Genomic DNA, 24732 nt, shown 5'->3' with positions numbered 1-24732 from the left:
TAGACTATCAATAAATTATAACAAATTTAACCTACTGAAATTATACACAATAACAAATAAAAGCTCCTTAGGTTGTGGTATCCCTAACTATTCATGCAAGTGCTATATTTGGATCATTGAGTACTACATCTAAGCTAGTTATGGTGTAATTTTCTTATGCATTTGAATCCTACTTTCGTAGTGAATCAATTATACTAATAACCAATCCATACCTATTCTCATGGTTATGAAATTAGTTACAAGTTCATTTCTTCAATGAAATTACATGAAATTAATCACCAAAACCCCATAGGTGCACCTCTACTCTCGTGAGTGTACTCCCCATGTTTAGCACTTATTGAACTAATGTTAAATCTCAATTTTCATTGCAGAAATAACACCTTAGATAATCACAATTAATGGTACCAGATTAATCATGATTTAAAGAGCCAAAGTGCTAAATAACTTGTTCAATTACTAGCAATCAAATAGCCAAATAATAAACACTAATAATCATAGGAAGTTCAACCAAACCCAAGGCATAAACTTTAGAAACAAATAATAAACATAAATTCCAGAACTTGCATTATAACCATAGTTAAGAATCCAATACAAAAGATAAAGAATTGGAGTAGAGATAACCCATGTCACTTGAGCTTCAATTCCTCCTTCTTCATCTCCATCTTCATCCTAATCTAGCTATTATACAAGAATGGATTAACTACACTTACTACACTATCCTACACTAAGGAAATGAAAGAACTACATTTCTGCACTTCAAGTTCTCTCCCGTATGATAATGAATGAATGAATCCTCTGTCTCTGCATATAAACTCATGAAAAGTTCCTCTTCTCCCAGTCCAAATTTGCTGCTATGATTCTTCAAATCTCATTTTGTTAAGATAGTCAAAAACCATTGTTTTTGACTTGAAAATAAGCCATATTGTCTGCCATTTTGTCTTCTGAAGCATGTGCACCGAATTCCCTTGCATCTTATAGCTGGAAAGTGGTATGAACACAAGGGAAATGGCTGAGTCAAATTGCAGAATTTCGGCCAGAAAACGCGCCTACACAAAACGCGGTTACAAGTCACGTTTTGTGTACTCGCGTATTCACTTTGTCCTTATTTCAACTGCGATTTTCTCTATCATAAAGGCTGAACTGGCTTTTGTGCAAAACACCAAAGTTGTAGCCCTTTGAGTTAGCTTTCCAATGCTTCAAGAATCATCCAAATCGGAGCTTTGTAGACTGAGATATGATGAAAATACTAAACACTGGTCGGAACTCTGTTTTCCACTTTGGACAGCTGAGTTGAATTTCGGTATTTCAACTTTTGGACTATGAAAACGGCTGAATCGGACTTTGATGTCTTCATACCAAATGTAGATCTCTTTCTTAGCTTTAAATTGGTATAAAGATCACCTCAATCCGATCAGTGTAGCTCCATATATAGTCGAAATACTGAAGAGTGTCAAAACTGTCTTGACTTGCATTTCCTTTCTTAAACGTTTTTCACTTCATTTTTCTTTTTACCACTTTGAATTCATCACCAAATCTCTATTTTTCACTTCACTTGACATCCTTTGGTGGTTGAATCATCATTCCTGCATAAAAATGAAGTTTTTACTATTAAAATCAATAGAAATGCAATATTAGCCATTTTAACATAAAATGTAGTTTTTTACCAAAACCTTAGTTATTTTAGTTATAAAACTAAATAATCAAACCAAAATTAACTAATAAAACACACTAAAAATACGTAAAATAAACCCTTGTCAAATACCCCTACACTTGAATCATTGCTTGTCCTCAAGCAATAAGAAATACAAACCAACAATGATCCAAAATTTGAAAATAAACATATGTAGCATTTCAACTTCATTTCCTCAAAACAAAGTAAATAACCATTATGCAATTATTTAATTAAATTCAAGTACTCATAATATCAAGTAAAGGAGAGCCAATTATACCGTCATTATAACAAATTCAAATCAATTTTTCATCCTTACCCAATCTTACAAGTAAGTAACTCATATGGTCAATAAAATACTTTCTAAACTCATGATCACCTTTTTATTCTACTTAAACAGATATTTATTCATATAACGTAGCTAAATATTACTTAAGTTGTGAAAGTGTCTTTTGACGCGAGAATCGACATTTTTAGATGAAGATCACCGGTTACTCAACACTTCACATACTCAAGTTGCTTTGCATACTCTTAATTCAAGTACCGTTTTACGCGAAAGTCGACATTTGTAGATGAAGACTCCCGGTTACTAAGTACGAGAATCATTGGAGTAGAATAAATCTTTTTTTTTCTTTTTCTTTCTTCTTTTTTTTTTCTTTTTACAGCAAAGATAATAATAAATTCCTTAAAAGAATAATCATGAGAAGAGTATTGCACTTATTGACCATATTTATCACTTAACTTATAAAATCCAAGAAAGAGAAGAAATTTCATCAAATATGCAAAAAAATATAGGCATAATTTTCTCCACTTTAAAAGATATACTTTCCTACAAATGCAAAAATTATAATCACATAATAGTCATTTCCAAGTTAAATGAGAAAAGAAGTTTCCAAATCATATATATTTATCTCAAATGTAGAAGGAATTTGAACTACTAATGGTATGGAACTTGTTACCTCTTGGATAAAATAAAAAAAATTTAAAAATTGTTGAGGCAAGTTTGCAATTTTGGACAAGATTTTGGAAAAATTTTGAATTTTAACACAAGTCCAATATTTGCAACTAATAAGTCAATCACATACAATATATATAATCTCAATTCTCCCCCCACACTTAACATACACATTGTTCTCAATGTGTAAAAAGAAAAATCAAGATAAAGAAAAGTAATACTCCCCTATTGTTGCGATTGAATATGAAGCTTCAAAATCCATTGTCCGTGTATCTTTAGTGCTTCATAACTTCCATTTGGTAACCATTAGTGATATAAACCTAAAAATGGAAAATGAGAAACAAAAGTGATAACAAAGGTTTAATAAACAAAATGATGATCCGTAACTTCAATCCTTTGTTTTCGTGACTCAAGGTACAAGAAAATATATGAGGAAAAGAAGAAAAAAGAGAATCAAGGAATCTGCAATTTTTTTTTTTTTCCGAAAACGCGACTCATTAAAACGCGCCACCAAGCTGCGTTTTGTGAAGTCGCGTTTCTTCACATATCTTGCAGGATCGAAAACGCGACTGTGTTATAAAACGCAACTTTGAGTCGCGTATTTTAAGGCGCGTTTTCAATTTTTGATCAGGTTGGAAAACGCGACTTGGTAGAAAACGCGACTTCCTGTCGCGTTTTGAAGGCGCGTTTTCTTCAGTATAGGCGCAGAATTGAAAACGCGATTATGGAAAACGCGATTCTAAGGCGCGTTTTCAGCCCAAGTGCGTTTTCTTCTGCGAAATTTTTGCAGAAAGCCAATTTTGAAAAATTACCATTTGTACCCCAATCATTCAAAATGCATCATAGATCATTTGTTTGCTAAAATTCTCAATGCATGCACATGTAAAATGATCAAAATATGCATTTTAACCCCTTCTAACAAATCAAAAACAACAATTCCTAAAATTGAGGGTTTGAGTTCCTTGATCAAATTTCGCCTTTTTCATCTCATTTGGTCACTTTTGCTTCCATTTCCAATACCTACAAATGAAAAATAACAAAATAACTCAAACATATACTTTAAACATAAAATCACCCCAAAATAACATAAACTTAAACAAACATTGGGTTGCCTCCCAATAAGCGCTTCTTTAAAGTCAATAGCTTGACTATTTCACCTCATTTTTCAAGGAGGCTTAGTTAACGAATAATCCACCATTTTTGGTCGTGGTGGATCATTAAATGGTGACTTTATAGCAAAAGTCACATGATCTATTGATAGGAGAAATGAAAGTGACTTACATATTCCAAGTGTTTCATAAATATTACCTTGAATATGCACCACTTGAGAACTTACCAAAGGAAATGTCATGAGAGGATCTTGGGCAGCAATACCCTTAGAACCTATACTTTCAATGCACTCCTCAAGAGGGGTGAAAAATGAGTCATTAAAACTCACCTCTTGAGGCTCAAAGTTAGTTCCAAAGATATTATCATGTGAAATGGATATTTGCTCATTAAAACACAATTGAAATTCATCATTTTCATCCAAATGCAATCCATTTTCACATACAACATTCCCACCATTCATGCTAGGATCATTTTGCAAATTATTAGAGAAAATAACTTCACACAATACATGTAATTGATCTTGTATTCTACCAAAGTGAGAAGCCAATTCATCTATCCTTTCCTCAATCCTATCAAAACGGTCGGAAGTCACATTAGCTAATTTTTCTATAACTAACTCCCAAGATGGTTTTGATTCATATTGGACACATTCAGGTTGGTAATCGTAAAAATATGAAGAATTATTATAAGTACATTGATTATCCCAACCATAAGCAGGAGAATTGTTCCAATTAGCACTATATTGATCAAAACAAGGATTGTAATGCTTTGATTCATCATAATATTCAATATTTTGTGCTTGCATACATGTATTAGTAGCATGATAACCTCCACACAAGTCACAAATCACATGATAAGAATTAAAAGCATTAACATTCCTCCTCTGCTCAATTTCATGCATCATGGTGTCCATTTGAACTTGTAACTTAATTACATCAAATTTTGCCTTTAAGCACCTTAAACCATCTTCAAAAGACATACATTCAGTAAATTCTTGGTTACCTCTGTTGAAGGAGCTTTGCACTTGGTAACCATCCATTACCAATCTTCCACTTCTCAAGCATTGTCCTCCAAATTGTCCTACCCTTCTCATCACCTAAAATTGCTTTTAAACAACTTAAGAGCAAAATTAGTAAGAAGAATAGGTGATAAAATGTATACACACAAAAAATACTAAAATGACAGAAAATAACATTCACACAATAACTAATAAAATGTCTAAACTAATAAAGTTACTCTTCACACCGATATTGCCAAATCTTCCCCGGCAACGGCGCCAAAAACTTGACGGGTATTTTACATACGTGCAAGCTAAAAAATACCGAATTACACCCGTTCACTGCAAGTATACAGATCAACTAGTAGTTTAGGGTATATATCGGGTCGATCCCACAAGGAAGAGTGAACAATTACCGGTATTACTAAAGCTTCTCTATTATTTAGACTATCAATAAATTATAACAAATTTAACCTACTGAAATTATACACAATAACAAATAAAAGCTCCTTAGGTTGTGGTATCCCTAACTATTCATGCAAGTGCTATATTTGGATCATTGAGTACTACATCTAAGCTAGTTATGGTGTAATTTTCTTATGCATTTGAATCCTACTTTCGTAGTGAATCAATTATACTAATAACCAATCCATACCTATTCTCATGGTTATGAAATTAGTTACAAGTTCATTTCTTCAATGAAATTACATGAAATTAATCACCAAAACCCCATAGGTGCACCTCTACTCTCGTGAGTGTACTCCCCATGTTTAGCACTTATTGAACTAATGTTAAATCTCAATTTTCATTGCAGAAATAACACCTTAGATAATCACAATTAATGGTACCAGATTAATCATGATTTAAAGAGCCAAAGTGCTAAATAACTTGTTCAATTACTAGCAATCAAATAGCCAAATAATAAACACTAATAATCATAGGAAGTTCAACCAAACCCAAGGCATAAACTTTAGAAACAAATAATAAACATAAATTCCAGAACTTGCATTATAACCATAGTTAAGAATCCAATACAAAAGATAAAGAATTGGAGTAGAGATAACCCATGTCACTTGAGCTTCAATTCCTCCTTCTTCATCTCCATCTTCATCCTAATCTAGCTATTATACAAGAATGGATTAACTACACTTACTACACTATCCTACACTAAGGAAATGAAAGAACTACATTTCTGCACTTCAAGTTCTCTCCCGTATGATAATGAATGAATGAATCCTCTGTCTCTGCATATAAACTCATGAAAAGTTCCTCTTCTCCCAGTCCAAATTTGCTGCTATGATTCTTCAAATCTCATTTTGTTAAGATAGTCAAAAACCATTGTTTTTGACTTGAAAATAAGCCATATTGTCTGCCATTTTGTCTTCTGAAGCATGTGCACCGAATTCCCTTGCATCTTATAGCTGGAAAGTGGTATGAACACAAGGGAAATGGCTGAGTCAAATTGCAGAATTTCGGCCAGAAAACGCGCCTACACAAAACGCGGTTACAAGTCACGTTTTGTGTACTCGCGTATTCACTTTGTCCTTATTTCAACTGCGATTTTCTCTATCATAAAGGCTGAACTGGCTTTTGTGCAAAACACCAAAGTTGTAGCCCTTTGAGTTAGCTTTCCAATGCTTCAAGAATCATCCAAATCGGAGCTTTGTAGACTGAGATATGATGAAAATACTAAACACTGGTCGGAACTCTGTTTTCCACTTTGGACAGCTGAGTTGAATTTCGGTATTTCAACTTTTGGACTATGAAAACGGCTGAATCGGACTTTGATGTCTTCATACCAAATGTAGATCTCTTTCTTAGCTTTAAATTGGTATAAAGATCACCTCAATCCGATCAGTGTAGCTCCATATATAGTCGAAATACTGAAGAGTGTCAAAACTGTCTTGACTTGCATTTCCTTTCTTAAACGTTTTTCACTTCATTTTTCTTTTTACCACTTTGAATTCATCACCAAATCTCTATTTTTCACTTCACTTGACATCCTTTGGTGGTTGAATCATCATTCCTGCATAAAAATGAAGTTTTTACTATTAAAATCAATAGAAATACAATATTAGCCATTTTAACATAAAATGTAGTTTTTTACCAAAACCTTAGTTATTTTAGTTATAAAACTAAATAATCAAACCAAAATTAACTAATAAAACACACTAAAAATACGTAAAATAAACCCTTGTCAAATACCCCTACACTTGAATCATTGCTTGTCCTCAAGCAATAAGAAATACAAACCAACAATGATCCAAAATTTGAAAATAAACATATGTAGCATTTCAACTTCATTTCCTCAAAACAAAGTAAATAACCATTATGCAATTATTTAATTAAATTCAAGTACTCATAATATCAAGTAAAGGAGAGCCAATTATACCGTCATTATAACAAATTCAAATCAATTTTTCATCCTTACCCAATCTTACAAGTAAGTAACTCATATGGTCAATAAAATACTTTCTAAACTCATGATCACCTTTTTATTCTACTTAAACAGATATTTATTCATATAACGTAGCTAAATATTACTTAAGTTGTGAAAGTGTCTTTTGACGCGAGAATCGACATTTTTAGATGAAGATCACCGGTTACTCAACACTTCACATACTCAAGTTGCTTTGCATACTCTTAATTCAAGTACCGTTTTACGCGAAAGTCGACATTTGTAGATGAAGACTCCCGGTTACTAAGTACGAGAATCATTGGAGTAGAATAAATCTTTTTTTTTCTTTTTCTTTCTTCTTTTTTTTTTCTTTTTACAGCAAAGATAATAATAAATTCCTTAAAAGAATAATCATGAGAAGAGTATTGCACTTATTGACCATATTTATCACTTAACTTATAAAATCCAAGAAAGAGAAGAAATTTCATCAAATATGCAAAAAAATATAGGCATAATTTTCTCCACTTTAAAAGATATACTTTCCTACAAATGCAAAAATTATAATCACATAATAGTCATTTCCAAGTTAAATGAGAAAAGAAGTTTCCAAATCATATATATTTATCTCAAATGTAGAAGGAATTTGAACTACTAATGGTATGGAACTTGTTACCTCTTGGATAAAATAAAAAAAATTTAAAAATTGTTGAGGCAAGTTTGCAATTTTGGACAAGATTTTGGAAAAATTTTGAATTTTAACACAAGTCCAATATTTGCAACTAATAAGTCAATCACATACAATATATATAATCTCAATTCTCCCCCCACACTTAACATACACATTGTCCTCAATGTGTAAAAAGAAAAATCAAGATAAAGAAAAGTAATACTCCCCTATTGTTGCGATTGAATATGAAGCTTCAAAATCCATTGTCCGTGTATCTTTAGTGCTTCATAACTTCCATTTGGTAACCATTAGTGATATAAACCTAAAAATGGAAAATGAGAAACAAAAGTGATAACAAAGGTTTAATAAACAAAATGATGATCCGTAACTTCAATCCTTTGTTTTCGTGACTCAAGGTACAAGAAAATATATGAGGAAAAGAAGAAAAAAGAGAATCAAGGAATCTGCAATTTTTTTTTTTTTCCGAAAACGCGACTCATTAAAACGCGCCACCAAGCTGCGTTTTGTGAAGTCGCGTTTCTTCACATATCTTGCAGGATCGAAAACGCGACTGTGTTATAAAACGCAACTTTGAGTCGCGTATTTTAAGGCGCGTTTTCAATTTTTGATCAGGTTGGAAAACGCGACTTGGTAGAAAACGCGACTTCCTGTCGCGTTTTGAAGGCGCGTTTTCTTCAGTATAGGCGCAGAATTGAAAACGCGATTATGGAAAACGCGATTCTAAGGCGCGTTTTCAGCCCAAGTGCGTTTTCTTCTGCGAAATTTTTGCAGAAAGCCAATTTTGAAAAATTACCATTTGTACCCCAATCATTCAAAATGCATCATAGATCATTTGTTTGCTAAAATTCTCAATGCATGCACATGTAAAATGATCAAAATATGCATTTTAACCCCTTCTAACAAATCAAAAACAACAATTCCTAAAATTGAGGGTTTGAGTTCCTTGATCAAATTTCGCCTTTTTCATCTCATTTGGTCACTTTTGCTTCCATTTCCAATACCTACAAATGAAAAATAACAAAATAACTCAAACATATACTTTAAACATAAAATCACCCCAAAATAACATAAACTTAAACAAACATTGGGTTGCCTCCCAATAAGCGCTTCTTTAAAGTCAATAGCTTGACTATTTCACCTCATTTTTCAAGGAGGCTTAGTTAACGAATAATCCACCATTTTTGGTCGTGGTGGATCATTAAATGGTGACTTTATAGCAAAAGTCACATGATCTATTGATAGGAGAAATGAAAGTGACTTACATATTCCAAGTGTTTCATAAATATTACCTTGAATATGCACCACTTGAGAACTTACCAAAGGAAATGTCATGAGAGGATCTTGGGCAGCAATACCCTTAGAACCTATACTTTCAATGCACTCCTCAAGAGGGGTGAAAAATGAGTCATTAAAACTCACCTCTTGAGGCTCAAAGTTAGTTCCAAAGATATTATCATGTGAAATGGATATTTGCTCATTAAAACACAATTGAAATTCATCATTTTCATCCAAATGCAATCCATTTTCACATACAACATTCCCACCATTCATGCTAGGATCATTTTGCAAATTATTAGAGAAAATAACTTCACACAATACATGTAATTGATCTTGTATTCTACCAAAGTGAGAAGCCAATTCATCTATCCTTTCCTCAATCCTATCAAAACGGTCGGAAGTCACATTAGCTAATTTTTCTATAACTAACTCCCAAGATGGTTTTGATTCATATTGGACACATTCAGGTTGGTAATCGTAAAAATATGAAGAATTATTATAAGTACATTGATTATCCCAACCATAAGCAGGAGAATTGTTCCAATTAGCACTATATTGATCAAAACAAGGATTGTAATGCTTTGATTCATCATAATATTCAATATTTTGTGCTTGCATACATGTATTAGTAGCATGATAACCTCCACACAAGTCACAAATCACATGATAAGAATTAAAAGCATTAACATTCCTCCTCTGCTCAATTTCATGCATCATGGTGTCCATTTGAACTTGTAACTTAATTACATCAAATTTTGCCTTTAAGCACCTTAAACCATCTTCAAAAGACATACATTCAGTAAATTCTTGGTTACCTCTGTTGAAGGAGCTTTGCACTTGGTAACCATCCATTACCAATCTTCCACTTCTCAAGCATTGTCCTCCAAATTGTCCTACCCTTCTCATCACCTAAAATTGCTTTTAAACAACTTAAGAGCAAAATTAGTAAGAAGAATAGGTGATAAAATGTATACACACAAAAAATACTAAAATGACAGAAAATAACATTCACACAATAACTAATAAAATGTCTAAACTAATAAAGTTACTCTTCACACCGATATTGCCAAATCTTCCCCGGCAACGGCGCCAAAAACTTGACGGGTATTTTACATACGTGCAAGCTAAAAAATACCGAATTACACCCGTTCACTGCAAGTATACAGATCAACTAGTAGTTTAGGGTATATATCGGGTCGATCCCACAAGGAAGAGTGAACAATTACCGGTATTACTAAAGCTTCTCTATTATTTAGACTATCAATAAATTATAACAAATTTAACCTACTGAAATTATACACAATAACAAATAAAAGCTCCTTAGGTTGTGGTATCCCTAACTATTCATGCAAGTGCTATATTTGGATCATTGAGTACTACATCTAAGCTAGTTATGGTGTAATTTTCTTATGCATTTGAATCCTACTTTCGTAGTGAATCAATTATACTAATAACCAATCCATACCTATTCTCATGGTTATGAAATTAGTTACAAGTTCATTTCTTCAATGAAATTACATGAAATTAATCACCAAAACCCCATAGGTGCACCTCTACTCTCGTGAGTGTACTCCCCATGTTTAGCACTTATTGAACTAATGTTAAATCTCAATTTTCATTGCAGAAATAACACCTTAGATAATCACAATTAATGGTACCAGATTAATCATGATTTAAAGAGCCAAAGTGCTAAATAACTTGTTCAATTACTAGCAATCAAATAGCCAAATAATAAACACTAATAATCATAGGAAGTTCAACCAAACCCAAGGCATAAACTTTAGAAACAAATAATAAACATAAATTCCAGAACTTGCATTATAACCATAGTTAAGAATCCAATACAAAAGATAAAGAATTGGAGTAGAGATAACCCATGTCACTTGAGCTTCAATTCCTCCTTCTTCATCTCCATCTTCATCCTAATCTAGCTATTATACAAGAATGGATTAACTACACTTACTACACTATCCTACACTAAGGAAATGAAAGAACTACATTTCTGCACTTCAAGTTCTCTCCCGTATGATAATGAATGAATGAATCCTCTGTCTCTGCATATAAACTCATGAAAAGTTCCTCTTCTCCCAGTCCAAATTTGCTGCTATGATTCTTCAAATCTCATTTTGTTAAGATAGTCAAAAACCATTGTTTTTGACTTGAAAATAAGCCATATTGTCTGCCATTTTGTCTTCTGAAGCATGTGCACCGAATTCCCTTGCATCTTATAGCTGGAAAGTGGTATGAACACAAGGGAAATGGCTGAGTCAAATTGCAGAATTTCGGCCAGAAAACGCGCCTACACAAAACGCGGTTACAAGTCACGTTTTGTGTACTCGCGTATTCACTTTGTCCTTATTTCAACTGCGATTTTCTCTATCATAAAGGCTGAACTGGCTTTTGTGCAAAACACCAAAGTTGTAGCCCTTTGAGTTAGCTTTCCAATGCTTCAAGAATCATCCAAATCGGAGCTTTGTAGACTGAGATATGATGAAAATACTAAACACTGGTCGGAACTCTGTTTTCCACTTTGGACAGCTGAGTTGAATTTCGGTATTTCAACTTTTGGACTATGAAAACGGCTGAATCGGACTTTGATGTCTTCATACCAAATGTAGATCTCTTTCTTAGCTTTAAATTGGTATAAAGATCACCTCAATCCGATTAGTGTAGCTCCATATATAGTCGAAATACTGAAGAGTGTCAAAACTGTCTTGACTTGCATTTCCTTTCTTAAACGTTTTTCACTTCATTTTTCTTTTTACCACTTTGAATTCATCACCAAATCTCTATTTTTCACTTCACTTGACATCCTTTGGTGGTTGAATCATCATTCCTGCATAAAAATGAAGTTTTTACTATTAAAATCAATAGAAATGCAATATTAGCCATTTTAACATAAAATGTAGTTTTTTACCAAAACCTTAGTTATTTTAGTTATAAAACTAAATAATCAAACCAAAATTAACTAATAAAACACACTAAAAATACGTAAAATAAACCCTTGTCACTTTCTCGCAAATGAGTTATACTAATGGGAAAGTGAAACAAAATAGCGGCATAAGAGAAGTGAAAAAAAAAAGAAAATAGTAAAAGAAGTAAAATTAAAAAAAATAAAAGAAAGTAGTGGAAAAGGAAAAACAAGGGAATGAATAAACAAAAATAAAATAATAAGGGCAATTTTGTTTTAAAATATCAAATAGAGGGCAAAGTGCTTATTTAACGGGAAATGTACTAGTACTTTGTAGTTTTGCTTTTTTATAGATTTCATGGGGAAATAATTTAGATTAAAACCATTTTGAATATATGATGGGTAATTTGGTTGGAACCCATTTCTTAATTCAATGGAATTATTATTTGATAGAAAATTTCATGAATTAATCTTTCATCATGGGGATTGAATTTACGTTCAAGTGAAATCGAACTCATGAACTACCATTTGATTGAGAAGTTTTCACTTTCTTTTCCTTTTAAAAAGAATTTCATCAAGTCCCAGTGATGGGTGGAATTTTCCCTAATTTGGGAGAGTCAAACTTATGAAGTTTGTGTGATTATTGTCATTTAGATAATATTATTAAATCACATGTGACTGGATTTAGCTCCGTTTGAGGGAAATATCTTGAATTGTCTAAGAATTACAAATTTTTTATGATCAGAGAATTGATTTTCAATACCAAATTGACTTTCATTCCGTCGGTTATTACTTGAAAAAGATTCTGTCAAAGGTCGAATTTACAAATGAACGCTATGATTGATAATTCCATACATTTACCAAATAAAATAAAAGGAATTCCAAGATTTTCAAGCCGTTTTCTGGTGCGAAGGTCTGATTTAATTAAATTTGGCTTTGACACCTTTTTTTTTTTTTTTTTTTTAACCGGAACATGCCCCGATTCGAACCCTTTGGACCCGAACCGGCACACCAAATCGGAGGGAAACAGACAGCCCCATACAGCTTTCCCAGGCGAATCAGGATGTGCGACGCAGCGGGCACGAATCGAACCCTGATCAATGTAGAAATCAGCAACACAAGGCCGACCCCTCAACCGCTGCGCCATATGCCTTTGGAGGGGGGGGGGGGATGGGGGGCTTTGACACCTTGGAGAAGGAAGATGGGCACAAGAGCGGGCCAAGTCGACCCTCTAGGCAGCGGGTAGTAGCATGACATTGTATTGTAGTTAGAGAGCCAAAATGCGTTTCAACACATTGAATAGGCAAGCAAAGCAAGAGGGAGCATAGCCCTTAAACTGAAACATTTTACGCTCTCTTTCCATTAGAGCTTAAATTAATTTGTTAAGGTATAATGAAAAAGAAAAAATGGTTGAAGGATATTAACATCCAGTTTGGGTGAAGATTAATTGGATTATAACATCAGACTTCGTGTAACTTATTTCCAGTAAAAACTAAAAAGAGGGAGGATTTTTATACAGCATTTGAGAGGAAGGATGGCTTTCTACAGAACTTCTAATTCGGTGGCATTACCTCACCACCCAACTTGAGGAAGGCACGACGGTTTCTTCTGTTATTAGGAATGTTAATAACTGGTCGGGTCCCCCACCCCAGATTCTACACTGTGGATGAGATGACCCCAAAACAATGGTCATGAAATAAAAAAATTTGGTTCTCGGAAAAGCTACCAAATTTCATAAATATGTAGAAGCTACCTGTTGTTTGGTTGTTTTGAAGAGAACAGACAATCGTTGGCTTTTCCCACCTTCAGCCATCCAATTACTTTTCTAATACTCGACTCTTATAACTAATTAATCGTGGCTAATATTAAAATAAAAAGTCATCGATGTTTCTCTCTTTTTTTCTCTGTCTTCTCTTCTCGCGTTTTGCTTTGCCAATGGACTGGAAAAGGGTTTCGGTTTTATAGTGAAAGATATGTATTTTGATTCTCAAAATATCAAAAGTGTCTACATCACTGGAAAAAAATAGCAACGAAAACATCAACACCATTATGCGGTTAATCTCCACCAAACATCCAGTTTAAAGACTCAAGTCAAGAGGGAGGGTGAGAAGTTTAGCTAGAAGGGAAACCAAAAAAGGAAGACAGATACCAAGGAAAATGGGTTGAGAAGACTTCCTTCTTGGTACTAGACAATAAAATATCTCTTTATTGCTGCTAGGATACTAGCTAAAAGTGTATATAGCTAGGTAAAAGTGTGTGTTACCAATGCAGCTAAGACTTGCATGAGGAAGTCAGAAAATAGAGCCAGGAGGAAGGATTCGTTGGTTTGCTAGCTAAAAAGTGTATATTACCCAAGTAAAGTACCGATAAGACTTGCATGAGAAGTCACACTAGAAAGAATGAACGAAGCTCTCAAGGTGTAGTTACACCTCACTTTTGATTGAATTACAAAGGTTGTAGGGCCACGCCAATGCATGTCCGCCCCTACTTATTTGTAATGCAGAACTAGGGAGACTTGATTGTACAAGGCAAAGCTTAGAGCCATCCATAACCTTTTATTCTAATTTTAATTGTATTTTATAGCACATAAGTGAATCATGGCAATTCTTATTCTTAGAAAAAAAAATTTAAAACCTACATGTCGTTACATATGATCTAATGTGAAAGCCTCGTTAAACCATTAGTAATTGAAATTAAACTATCTTAATGTAATTAATATGCCGATATCAAAATCGTGCAAGTAAAATATCTAAATCCGTGAAATATGATCATATAAGGTAAAGCGTTAATTCCACAAACGCTCTCTCCAAAAAAAATCTTTTTCTCACGTTATCTCTGAATCAATATAACTACATAATTTTTATGTAAAACAAAAATAAAAAGACTATATGCACGATATATATATATATATATATATATATATATATATATATATATATATATATATATATAATCTCTTTCACTTATAGACGAGACCCAGAATTTGGGGTAAAAAATTTACACTAATTTTTTGTAGGACGCATTACTCCTTCATTTAACAGGCAAATAGTCATTTCCCTTTTCATTGCAATAGTGAGATATTTCATTTTGCCTTTTTTTTTTCCAAATACGTAATTCCTCTATAAACTTTTTCTGAGACCCTAATTCACATTATTAATGTTATTCCAAAAGTTTTGGAAACACCTGCATTCCAATAATCAGAACGAACTTCCTTTCTTATGATCGTTTCCTTCTTGTATTAGCTTCCTTTCCTCCCTTTCCTGTCCTCCTCCCGTCCTTATATAATCCCTTCCTTAATCATCTAACCCTACACCCGTGCCCTTTCTCTCTGAATTCACCCCGCCCACTCTCTCTTACAATTAAAGGTGGGCTTTGTCTCCTGGAGTAATTGTTCATATACAAATGCTTAGCTCTGCTTTTTAAATAATTATTTTACTCCGGGAGTTTGTTTGTTAGTGCTTGGTGAGTCATCAGGAGATCTTTTACTAGTTAGTTTCTCTTACTCGAAACTGAAGATGGAGAAGTGCTGAATTATTACACAATTGGTTTTTCTGTTCTGAAACTGGAGGACAGGCTTGGTTGTCATGATCACCTGGAAGAAAATATTGATGACAACAATGAATATCCTTACAAATGCACTGAGGCGAGCAGTTTGGGAGACCGGGTAGAAATCTATCTTCGTCTTCGCCTGCATACAAGTTTAATGGATCCTTGAAACCCGATTGCATCTACTTTAGGGATGATGATCATAATAAATTCTGGGGTGACCGAGATGGAGGGGGTCTAGACAGAGAAATTTTCAACTTCGAAAATGGTAGAATTGAACCCCATTTTCCTGGGAAGTCCCTCCATCCTGAATTCCCGCCTTTCTGGTTAATGTAATGTATCGAGCTTTAGGGGAACCCAATTATTTGTTCTGGCCATTGCTCACCAGATTTTGGTATCAATTTTGCATTTCATAGATGGCTGTTCAGTGATTTCACAGATTAACTGAAAAGACGATCCCAATCCGTAAGAGGGAGAGCTTGGTTAATATATAATTGACCTTCAACTCTGCATGATTTGCTTCCATCGTCAAGTTTTTGTTTAAAAGTGAATTCCAAGACGATGATGCGGACACTACAACACACGCGGCGACGTAGATGAATATTCATATCAATATCTTAGGTTGCTTGGAAGGGATTGATTGCGCTCTTGCAAGCATCAAAGAAACAAGAAGATATTCAGGACGATCGAGAAACTTTGCTTGGCAAAAGATGGAGTGCAACTCAGGCTCGTGACTGGATTTTCTCGCAAGCAAATTATACCATTACCGAATTTGAAAGAAAAAGGGGGTAGGCTCGAGTAATTTGTAATATCAAACTTTATAACAACAATTTTTGGAAGTCGCAGGAGCAAATATCTGTTTCCGCCGAGCCCATGCTGGCACAAGAAGTAGCCATAATGGCTACGGGTGCAGAGAAATTAGTCCTCGGCGACTCTTTCCTTTAGGTACTTCAGAATAGCTTTTGTTCCTCGATCCAAAATTGTCCTTCGGATGCTGAAAAAGTGTGTATATAAATCATAGTAGAAGCATTGTTGCTTGCACCAATATTTTTACATTCTGAAGCATGATTCTTGTTTTAAAGTCTGTTAAGAATGAAGTCAACTCAATAAAACACAGAAATATAGCACTCGCCTACCTTCTTAATGGGTTTCCGTCGAGTTTTAATACCTGTAGGCTGGGTTCAAGCAATCCCTGCAGGACAAAATCGTAAGGATATCATTGCCACTGACTCGCTATGCTAAATGCAAGCTACAACAACAAATTCTGTACAAATGAATTGAGAATCACAGAAAGATATCCCTGTGTACTGTTGATGATTGAACTTTCAATAAATCATGCAGCATTTTCAATTGCATTGATCTTTTCCAATCACAGAAAGGCTAAATCACCAATATGAAGTTGAAATGTCAGGCCATATAAAATAAATACCGGATGTGTCCATGATTTACACATTCGCAACTAGTAGTAAAAAAGCTATGATATGCTCTGCAACTTGAGCAATAAATGAAATTAGAAAAGCTTTCGTCTCACCATCTATGTAAATGTGTGGTGTCTCTGTGCTATAGGGGAAAAAGATGAAGCCTTAAAAAACTTCAGAAAGAGTCACAGTGAATCCACGTGGACATCGTCAACAGGCTACTTACGAAGGTTTCAGAACAAAAAGAGCTTTGTACTAACCAGTTCTGGTGGAAGTGCAGAAATGTTATTGTCTGAAAGGTCGAGCTCTGTAAGACTAGTCATATCTTTTATACCCTGCAAGCAAAATACTAGCATTACAGAGATTCAAGCAGAACACTAAAGGCACACTAGTTCTCTATGCCCCAAAAAAAAAAAAAAAAACCTGCGGAATGTGTTGAAGAGAATTTTGGCTCAAATCAAGAGTTCGCAGCTGCTTCAAGCTCATAATCTCTGCTGGGAAGACGGATATCTGCATTCTTCTGTGATTAGATTTGAAATGTGAGCCAAGAACAAAAGTTTTGGACAGGGCTGTCAGATGACAACATAAGCAAAAGTTGCAAAACACAAACCTCAGATAAAGCTCCTGCAACTCTGGCATGCTAGAAAATTCCGGATGTTCTGGCAAACAACCAGCATTGCCACTCAGATCCAGTATATGGAGTTTTGGAGTAGTTTGAAAGGCATTTGATGCAATCTGTTTACCAAGAAAAAGTGGACTTGGAATGAAATGATAGAGAGAAGTGGCATAGTTTGGGTTGTGATAGTCCATGCATAGAACAAAGCTTGAAAAAAAATGAAGCTCTGGCCTTACTTATTCAAGAAGGAACTTGCAGATGATAATAAGTCAGAAGGTGAGATACATGTCTTTTGGTGCTAATGAAGATTCTTTTAAATTACACAAATTTCAATATTGTCATCATCAACGTACATCTGTCTCGCTCTCTCAACAAGGTCCCAATGTTTGTTAACTGGCAAAAGGAAGGACTTTGTCTAATTCATTTGCAGTGCCAAAAAAAAAGATAAAGATTAAGACTTTTTACCTGTCTAAGAGGATTGTTGTCCAGCTTTAAGCATGAGAATTTCGGAAGGGATTTTAAGATTCCACCAGGCCACTCTTTTATCTTGTTCTTAGATAGAATCAAAGCCTGCATTTTGCACCATATACAAAATTACTATGTGCTCTAATTAATGCATTAGGTGCTCTAATGCTATGAACTGCAATTATGACTAAAACAAGCAGGACTTGATGGATGTTTAGTTTAAACAAATAAGTTGAACGCTAATATGTGAAAAATTATCATAACATTTTAATAAGTATCCATCATTGACCAGGACAAAAAAAAAAGGAAGAAGAAGAACAACAAGCTTTTTCATATACATTCCAAGAAGCACAAGTCTACTAGCCAAAAACAAAACCTTAGCCACCCTGCAGGTGCATGGACGATTTTATAGATTTCATATATCATGACTATGTATCCAGACTTGTAAGGTTTTGGGCTACAAGGCCCACAACCCGAGTTTCAACAACAATAGCTCTATATAGATGCATGTCCTTGTAGCTTAATGAGGCCACTTTTACTTCTTTTGCTCTATTCAACTGCTCTACAAAGAGAGGAAACCAAAAGTAGATGGCAAAACTTACTTCAAGCGAAATGCAAGAGGAAAATTCAACAGGTAGTTCTTCAATTGCATTCTTTGACAAATTAACTTTGATGATGTCACTTGACTTCCATGCTTCTGATGGGACGACATTTAAACCCAGCCCCTCCAAAGAAATTTCCTGAAAAGTTTGGGTAGTAAACAGAAGACATGTTCACTTAACACATAGATCCCATAAATGTCAAAAAAGTGGGTGATCAAAATAGTATAATAATGTTTATATTGCATTGTGGAGGGTTCAATATCAATTGATTTTTACAATATTTAATATTTTCTGTTAAATAATTTCTCATCACGCAAGCATATCATGATTGATTCATCCAAAGGCATGAGCAAGAGATTTTATAACTCAAAAAGAAAGCCAGGTATACCCTTAGACATTAAGTTGATAACCAGCAAATCCACTTGCAGATCAATAGAACTGAAAGTTCATTTTTAACAGTTTTTAATAAGATTCAATATCATTTTTACTACTGTGGTGTAAATTACAGCTTTTACAACCTAGTATTAGGATAAAATGGCAACAACAGATAGAACATATAAAGCATCTTTTGAATAAATCTAAAGCATGGCACTGTTCCCCTGAGGTATCAAAAGACTAATTTCAAAGAGCAATTAGATATCTAATGCGATGACTGAGAAACCCAAGGTGGCACCAAATAGTTACAGAAGCGTAGACTTAGATAAGTCTGTGGAGTATGGAGGCGGAAAGCGGTAGATTGAAGCAAAATTAAGAAGATACTGCACCAAAATAATGTAGAACTTGTCTGATCACTAGTTCTGAGTATCAAATGCTTATAATCCGGAAATGCTTCATGAAGGCTCTGTTTATCCTAGCTAAATTTTTTATACCTCAAGTGGTAAAGAACAAGTCAAATTGTGAGCATCAGGATGTGCTTCTGTTTTAGACATTTTACTAAGTCTACCCTCAAAATTTTATAAAAGTGACAATTTGTCCCAGTGGAGCAAAGGACCCCAAATCTCTCGCACCAACAATCTAAACATAGGGATCACTAAGGGACAAAATGTGGGCAAACAATCAAATTGGTTTCAGAAACATGAGCTATATTTACCTTCGAAGAAAAAGACATCCGAGCTGCCATAGTAATTACATCCTCTTTTGCTGTTGCAGTAGCTGCAGACCCTGAGCGAAATTTTATCATGTCAATACAAAAAGGTTACAAGGAAAAATTATACTACACGTATATAAACCTCATGCTATTAACTTCGTCATCTGGAATGCTGAACCAAATATTAAGACGAAAGTTAAAGAATCACAATACCCACCAAAAAATAATGGTTCTAAGACAAACATTAGAAATCATACTACCTTCATCAGTTGGAAGTCTACTTCGTAAGAACTTCAATAGGGCAGCAGTAGGTCCATTTACCAATGAGCTGAATAAGGATGAAAAATTAGATTTACAGACACTACAAGAGGAGAAATGTTGACTTACTTCAACTACTAGCAAGGTACTAATTCAAACCTGCGAAGAGTTCGCAGCGGATTACCATTCAGTAAAAGTTTCCGTAAAGTAGTCATCAAACCTAAATAACAACATTCTAGAATATATTAGATATAATGTGAAGGAAAAGCAATCGCTGTCATGAACAATACATTAAGTATAAGAATCAAAATAAGCACAATGTAAAAAAAACTTAAATAACAAAAAGAGACTTAAAAGTAGAGTCATATTCTGGTATCTACCTTACTTCTCAAAGTAGTTATCTTCACTTAAGCCAATTAAAAGGTTTGCTTTAAGTTGTACTAACTACCCTAAATGATCAAGACATTTCAAGGAAGGAAGTTTGCATCTAGTTTGAGCCCCTTGGGTGTACAAGATGATCAAGAAGTTTGCTCTCATTACAACAAACAAGAAGTTACCACAAGCAACAAATGGAACACAGCTCCTGCTACGGTGATAAATCCCAATGAATTGCATTAGAAGAAAAGTGAATTCACCATGACCAGAGTATATGTCTTTGCTACATGTTCAAGTGCATATACATGCATACCATATAAAAGCACACAGAATGCATCACTTAATGGTAACATGCCATTCAAATATTTTGCTCAATAACCTATGTGGCAATGCACCCAAAAACTGTTCATTACTTATGGGAAGAATCCACATTAATTCTTTTGAGAACTAAAATACAATCAGGTGAGGGATTTATAAAATTGAGCTTCCTTGTAAAAATGCTTTCTAAGTTGAACAATAAGCCTGATCGGATACATTAAAAAGAGAATGCTGACCTTACCAATCTCAGGAGGCAAACCAGACAATGAATTATTTGATAGGTCTAGAAACGAAAGCTGCAAGGTGCAAGCCTCCACCGGATACTCCTTCAACTGCATGCAAATTGAAGTAAATAAATGACCTTTCAAAAGCATTGGATGGAAAGAATTGATCTTTGGCTTTAGAAAGAAAATATGGATACAATGAAATACAAAACAATCTCACATCATGTCAAAAAGGATATATCCAGGTAGCTTCTTATCACTCAAAAGTTAGAACAAATTTGTAAATCTGTAAGTTTTCATGGCGAGCTTGAACAGCTCACCAGGCTCATATACCCACCTTATTTGAATGGAGATCAAATGTCCCTAATTTGGTGAGGGCCCCTATCTCAGCTGGCAATGAAGAGAGATCATTGTTCCTGTTAATTAAAACACTTAAAGCATGGTCAACACTGAAACAAAAAATTGCTCAACAACTACGAAATTTCAATAATGTGCAAAAGATTAATGAAACAATGATCGAGAAAGGACCCCATATAGAACTCCAATAATGACAAGCAACCGTTTATTGATGATGGGATTGATGAAATTCCTGTACAAAATCATATGGATAGGCTGCTGTTAAATACAAATGTTACGGAAATTAGTACTAAAAATTCTGCAACGAATTCTAAGTGGCTAAATTGAGACATGATGGTTGAACTCATCGCACTCACTGTTCTGATGGAGGTCAAGGCGAATCAAGCGTGAAAGACTTCCAATATTGTCTGGCATGGCACTCAACATATTTTTTGCTGTAAATGGTAAAAAGTTAATGAAGTGGATTCAAATTTATAGAGTATCCATGTTAAATAGCAAACTCCTTGAGAAAAGGCATTGAACATTTACATGCATTGATCTCACTAAGCATTGTGCATGATGCAATCATCTCCTTTGGTAGCATTATTAGCTTATTTCCCTGCAGAAATGATGAATGAGATGATTAAAGCCCACAAAAAGGTCCAAAATAAAGTTTTAAAAGCTGTTATAAAGTATTAAACAGTATCTCAACATTGAATACCTCTACATCCAACTTTATTAATTTCGAACAATTTGCTAATTCGTCAGGCAAACTGGAAATGCTGTTGTTTGATGCCTGAGGAAAATTTCAATTGAATCACTCTTATAGAGCAAAGCTACAAGTTAGTATTTACATTTTGTAGGAGCTAGCATAATATTCTCCCTTTGCCCAGCTTGCGTCAAGGTGCTTACATGATTACATCGCTAACATATGATTGAGAGAACATCACATCCTCAGGACAAGATTAAAGTACTTGAAATTCACAAGCTTCAGCCATCAGTTTCCAAGCCATGCTATGTGATGTAAAGCTGTTGCATTTTTAATACATAATGTAGATACTGTAAGGCTCTACCTTAAGTTCTGATAGAGCTACACATTGTCCAAGGGAACTCGGAAGATCCTTTAGCCAGTTATTCGAACAATCAAACCTGAGCGCAAGATGCAGAACGAGAGCATTTCAAAGCACAAAACTGAAGTTAATATTAGTAGGTTTATTAGAAAAAACAAAAAATTTTCTGGATGCCAACTAAAATGTGGAATTTGCAAGCAGGTTAATTCCCTCATCAACATTCCAAGTGTTCAACGTTAACAATAGGAAAATGCGAAAGAGGCCTACTTGACCAAAGCTGCTGCCGACCCAATTTCTTCTGGAATATTTTCTATCAAATTAAATGATACATCCAAAGATTTCAAAATGTGCAACCTGTTAAATAAAGTAGAGGTAATGAAGCATTGCTCAAACCTTTCATCCATAGCCAAAAAAAGAATACCGAAGAGTCTGACTAGTTCAAGGGATTATAGAACATACTCTCCAATAGATGCTGGAAGACTGGTAAGCTTATTGTGGCTGACATTCAGCACAGACAACAAAGGCAAATTTCTAAGTTCTTCTTTCAACAATTCGATTTCATTATGAGCCAAAATCAACTTCTGTAGCTCTACAGCCTAAAAAGGCAAATATCATATAGCAGCTTTATGTTTCCAATTAACCATTAATAACTCAAAGAAATGATTCAGAATAGCAACAAAATAGCAATGGACCATACCTCCCACCACTTTTCTCCCTCGCCAATCGCATCCAAGCTTTTGTACACCTCATTGGGCACCTCGCTGCCACAAAATTCAAATTTTTAAGAAAATCAAAGCTCCAAAGCTTTTTCTCTGCACTTTCAGACAACCATGATATGCCAGAAGAACCAAAAGCCAACTACAAAGCTTGCAGCTTGATGGACAAAACAAACAAAAAGATTTTTCTCAATGAAAAGCCTCTCAGCCACAAACTATCGAGTTTATTTAGCTGGATAAAAAGGGTATTAAAATGAAAGAAAAAAAACAAACTGGACAACAATAATTCTTGGAACAAGAAATGTAAAGAAATATCTGATAAAAATGGCGATGGTAACAGACCTGAGAGAACGGTTGGAAAGGTTGAGAGAACCTGAAATTCTTGCATCTTTAAGAACTCGATCCATGTGTGCAAGGAAATTTGATGGAGAATCAGATAGAACTTTGATTGTTTGTACTGTTTTCCCTCAGCTGGGAGATCTCAGTTTGAACTCCCAATGTGAAACACCAACCTGCAGAGGGCTGAGTGATGTTAACGCTCCATCAACTTCCTCCAACTTAGCCCAATTACCTTCTCCCACGTCTCGTGCTTTTTGGAAAGTTTTCTTTGGCCTGGTAGTATCTGTTTTTTTTTTTTTTTTAAGCTAATCCTCTTTGGCAGATAATATGGTGCTCCGATAATTTCCCACAAAAAGGTTTTGATTTTTAAGAAAGAGTTAAAAATGACCCAAAATGTACCAACATTTTAAGACTCAAAAAGTTGTTTTATCACACCGAGGGAATAACAATAAAGTACCATAAAGGGTAATTACTACACAATATTCAAAGAACATAATAGTACAATTAATCTAAATGATAAAATTTAAGGAAATAATTTTTTTCTTAACTTGTTGGTGACAATAGACAGAAAATTACCAACAAAAAGAAAAAAAAAAAAAAAGCATCTCCCCTGCTTTTCTCATAGAGGGAAACAAAAGTTGTTCAATACCTCATTCTTTAAGTTGATAAGAAAAATTAAGGACATTACCCCAAAAAAATGTACGTGCAAATCTTTTCAATCTATAACAAGGATTTGTAAAACTAAACCAAGATAAATGTTCCACTACTATTTTTATTTGGCTTTGCATGAGCCAAGGCTTTAAGCTTAAAGATTAAAGTTAGGGCAAATTATTCAATTGGCCCTTAAACTCTTTGTCTAGATAAAAATAAGTCCCTCATCTATTTTTTGCTGATTTTAAGCCCTCGAACTTGTAAAATTGGACACCCATGACCCTTTTAGTCAGTTTCTCCGGTTTTGCAACCGGAATGCCAATTCACACGAATGCCAGTGTGTTTTTTCAAAGGGTATTTTTGTCCGCATCTTCTAAACAAAAAGAGAACAACTTCTCCTTCTTTCCTCCATTTCTGCAAAACCCTCGTTGCCGCCGCTTTCTCTCTCCTCATTCTCTGCAGGAGAGTGATACCACCGCTCTCAGGAATCTCCCCACTAACAGAGTCATAGCTATTCCTTCGACTGCCCAATTCTCCCCTACTCCGGACACCAGTCCTATCAAAATTAGCCGCTAAAACACTATTCTCATCCAAACCTTCCAATGGAGATGCCATTGCAGCCATAGAGCCTTTTTTAAACGCAGCGCACGAAACGCTACCGCAAGTTCCAGAAAGTACATCCCTCAATGTGGAAGGATTCAACCA

The 24732-nt window shown here is 34.6% G+C and overlaps 1 protein-coding gene across 4 annotated transcripts; it reads right to left on the bottom strand.

Annotated features, from left to right (window-relative positions):
• Window positions 1–16263: 16263 nt before the first annotated feature.
• Window positions 16264–23711, bottom strand: LOC113690689 (plant intracellular Ras-group-related LRR protein 6). Of its 4 annotated transcripts, none has more exons than XM_027208687.2 (21): window positions 23380–23707; window positions 23019–23082; window positions 22781–22917; window positions 22589–22675; window positions 22325–22400; window positions 21973–22047; window positions 21801–21870; window positions 21629–21706; window positions 21444–21504; window positions 21253–21331; window positions 20933–21023; window positions 20158–20218; window positions 20001–20068; window positions 19744–19814; window positions 18654–18791; window positions 18052–18156; window positions 17581–17705; window positions 17394–17490; window positions 17231–17305; window positions 16689–16744; window positions 16264–16546 (listed from the first exon to the last, which is right to left on the bottom strand). In XM_027208687.2, the coding sequence occupies exons 1-21, from the start codon at window positions 23442–23444 to the stop codon at window positions 16471–16473; spliced, it is 1755 nt and encodes a 584-aa protein (XP_027064488.1). In that variant the 5' UTR covers window positions 23445–23707; the 3' UTR covers window positions 16264–16470. The 4 variants fall into 4 exon arrangements, 3 of the variants coding, with proteins under 3 accessions (XP_027064488.1, XP_071907416.1, XP_071907417.1); XR_003448471.2 differs by having other exon boundaries at window positions 16513–16546; window positions 17231–17319; window positions 23380–23710; XM_072051315.1 differs by lacking the exon at window positions 21973–22047 and having other exon boundaries at window positions 23380–23708.
• Window positions 23712–24732: the final 1021 nt, after the last annotated feature.

This window comes from Coffea arabica, chromosome 5c (genome assembly GCF_036785885.1).
Source record: "Coffea arabica cultivar ET-39 chromosome 5c, Coffea Arabica ET-39 HiFi, whole genome shotgun sequence".
Lineage (NCBI taxonomy): Eukaryota > Viridiplantae > Streptophyta > Magnoliopsida > Gentianales > Rubiaceae > Coffea > Coffea arabica.
This window is presented reverse-complemented; position numbering and strand designations above follow the sequence as displayed.

Excerpts from the sequence above, each read along its gene's own strand:
- LOC113690689 (XM_027208687.2), bottom strand. The coding sequence starts at position 23,444 with ATGGATCGAGTTCTTAAAGATGCAAGAATTTCAGGTTCTCTCAACCTT. Across the intron at positions 22,918-23,018 it reads AGGGAGAAAAGTGGTGGGAG|GCTGTAGAGCTACAGAAGTT; the intron begins GTATGGTCCATT and ends TTGCCTTTTTAG. Across the intron at positions 17,491-17,580 it reads TTGCAGGAGCTTTATCTGAG|AAGAATGCAGATATCCGTCT; the intron begins GTTTGTGTTTTG and ends ATCTAATCACAG.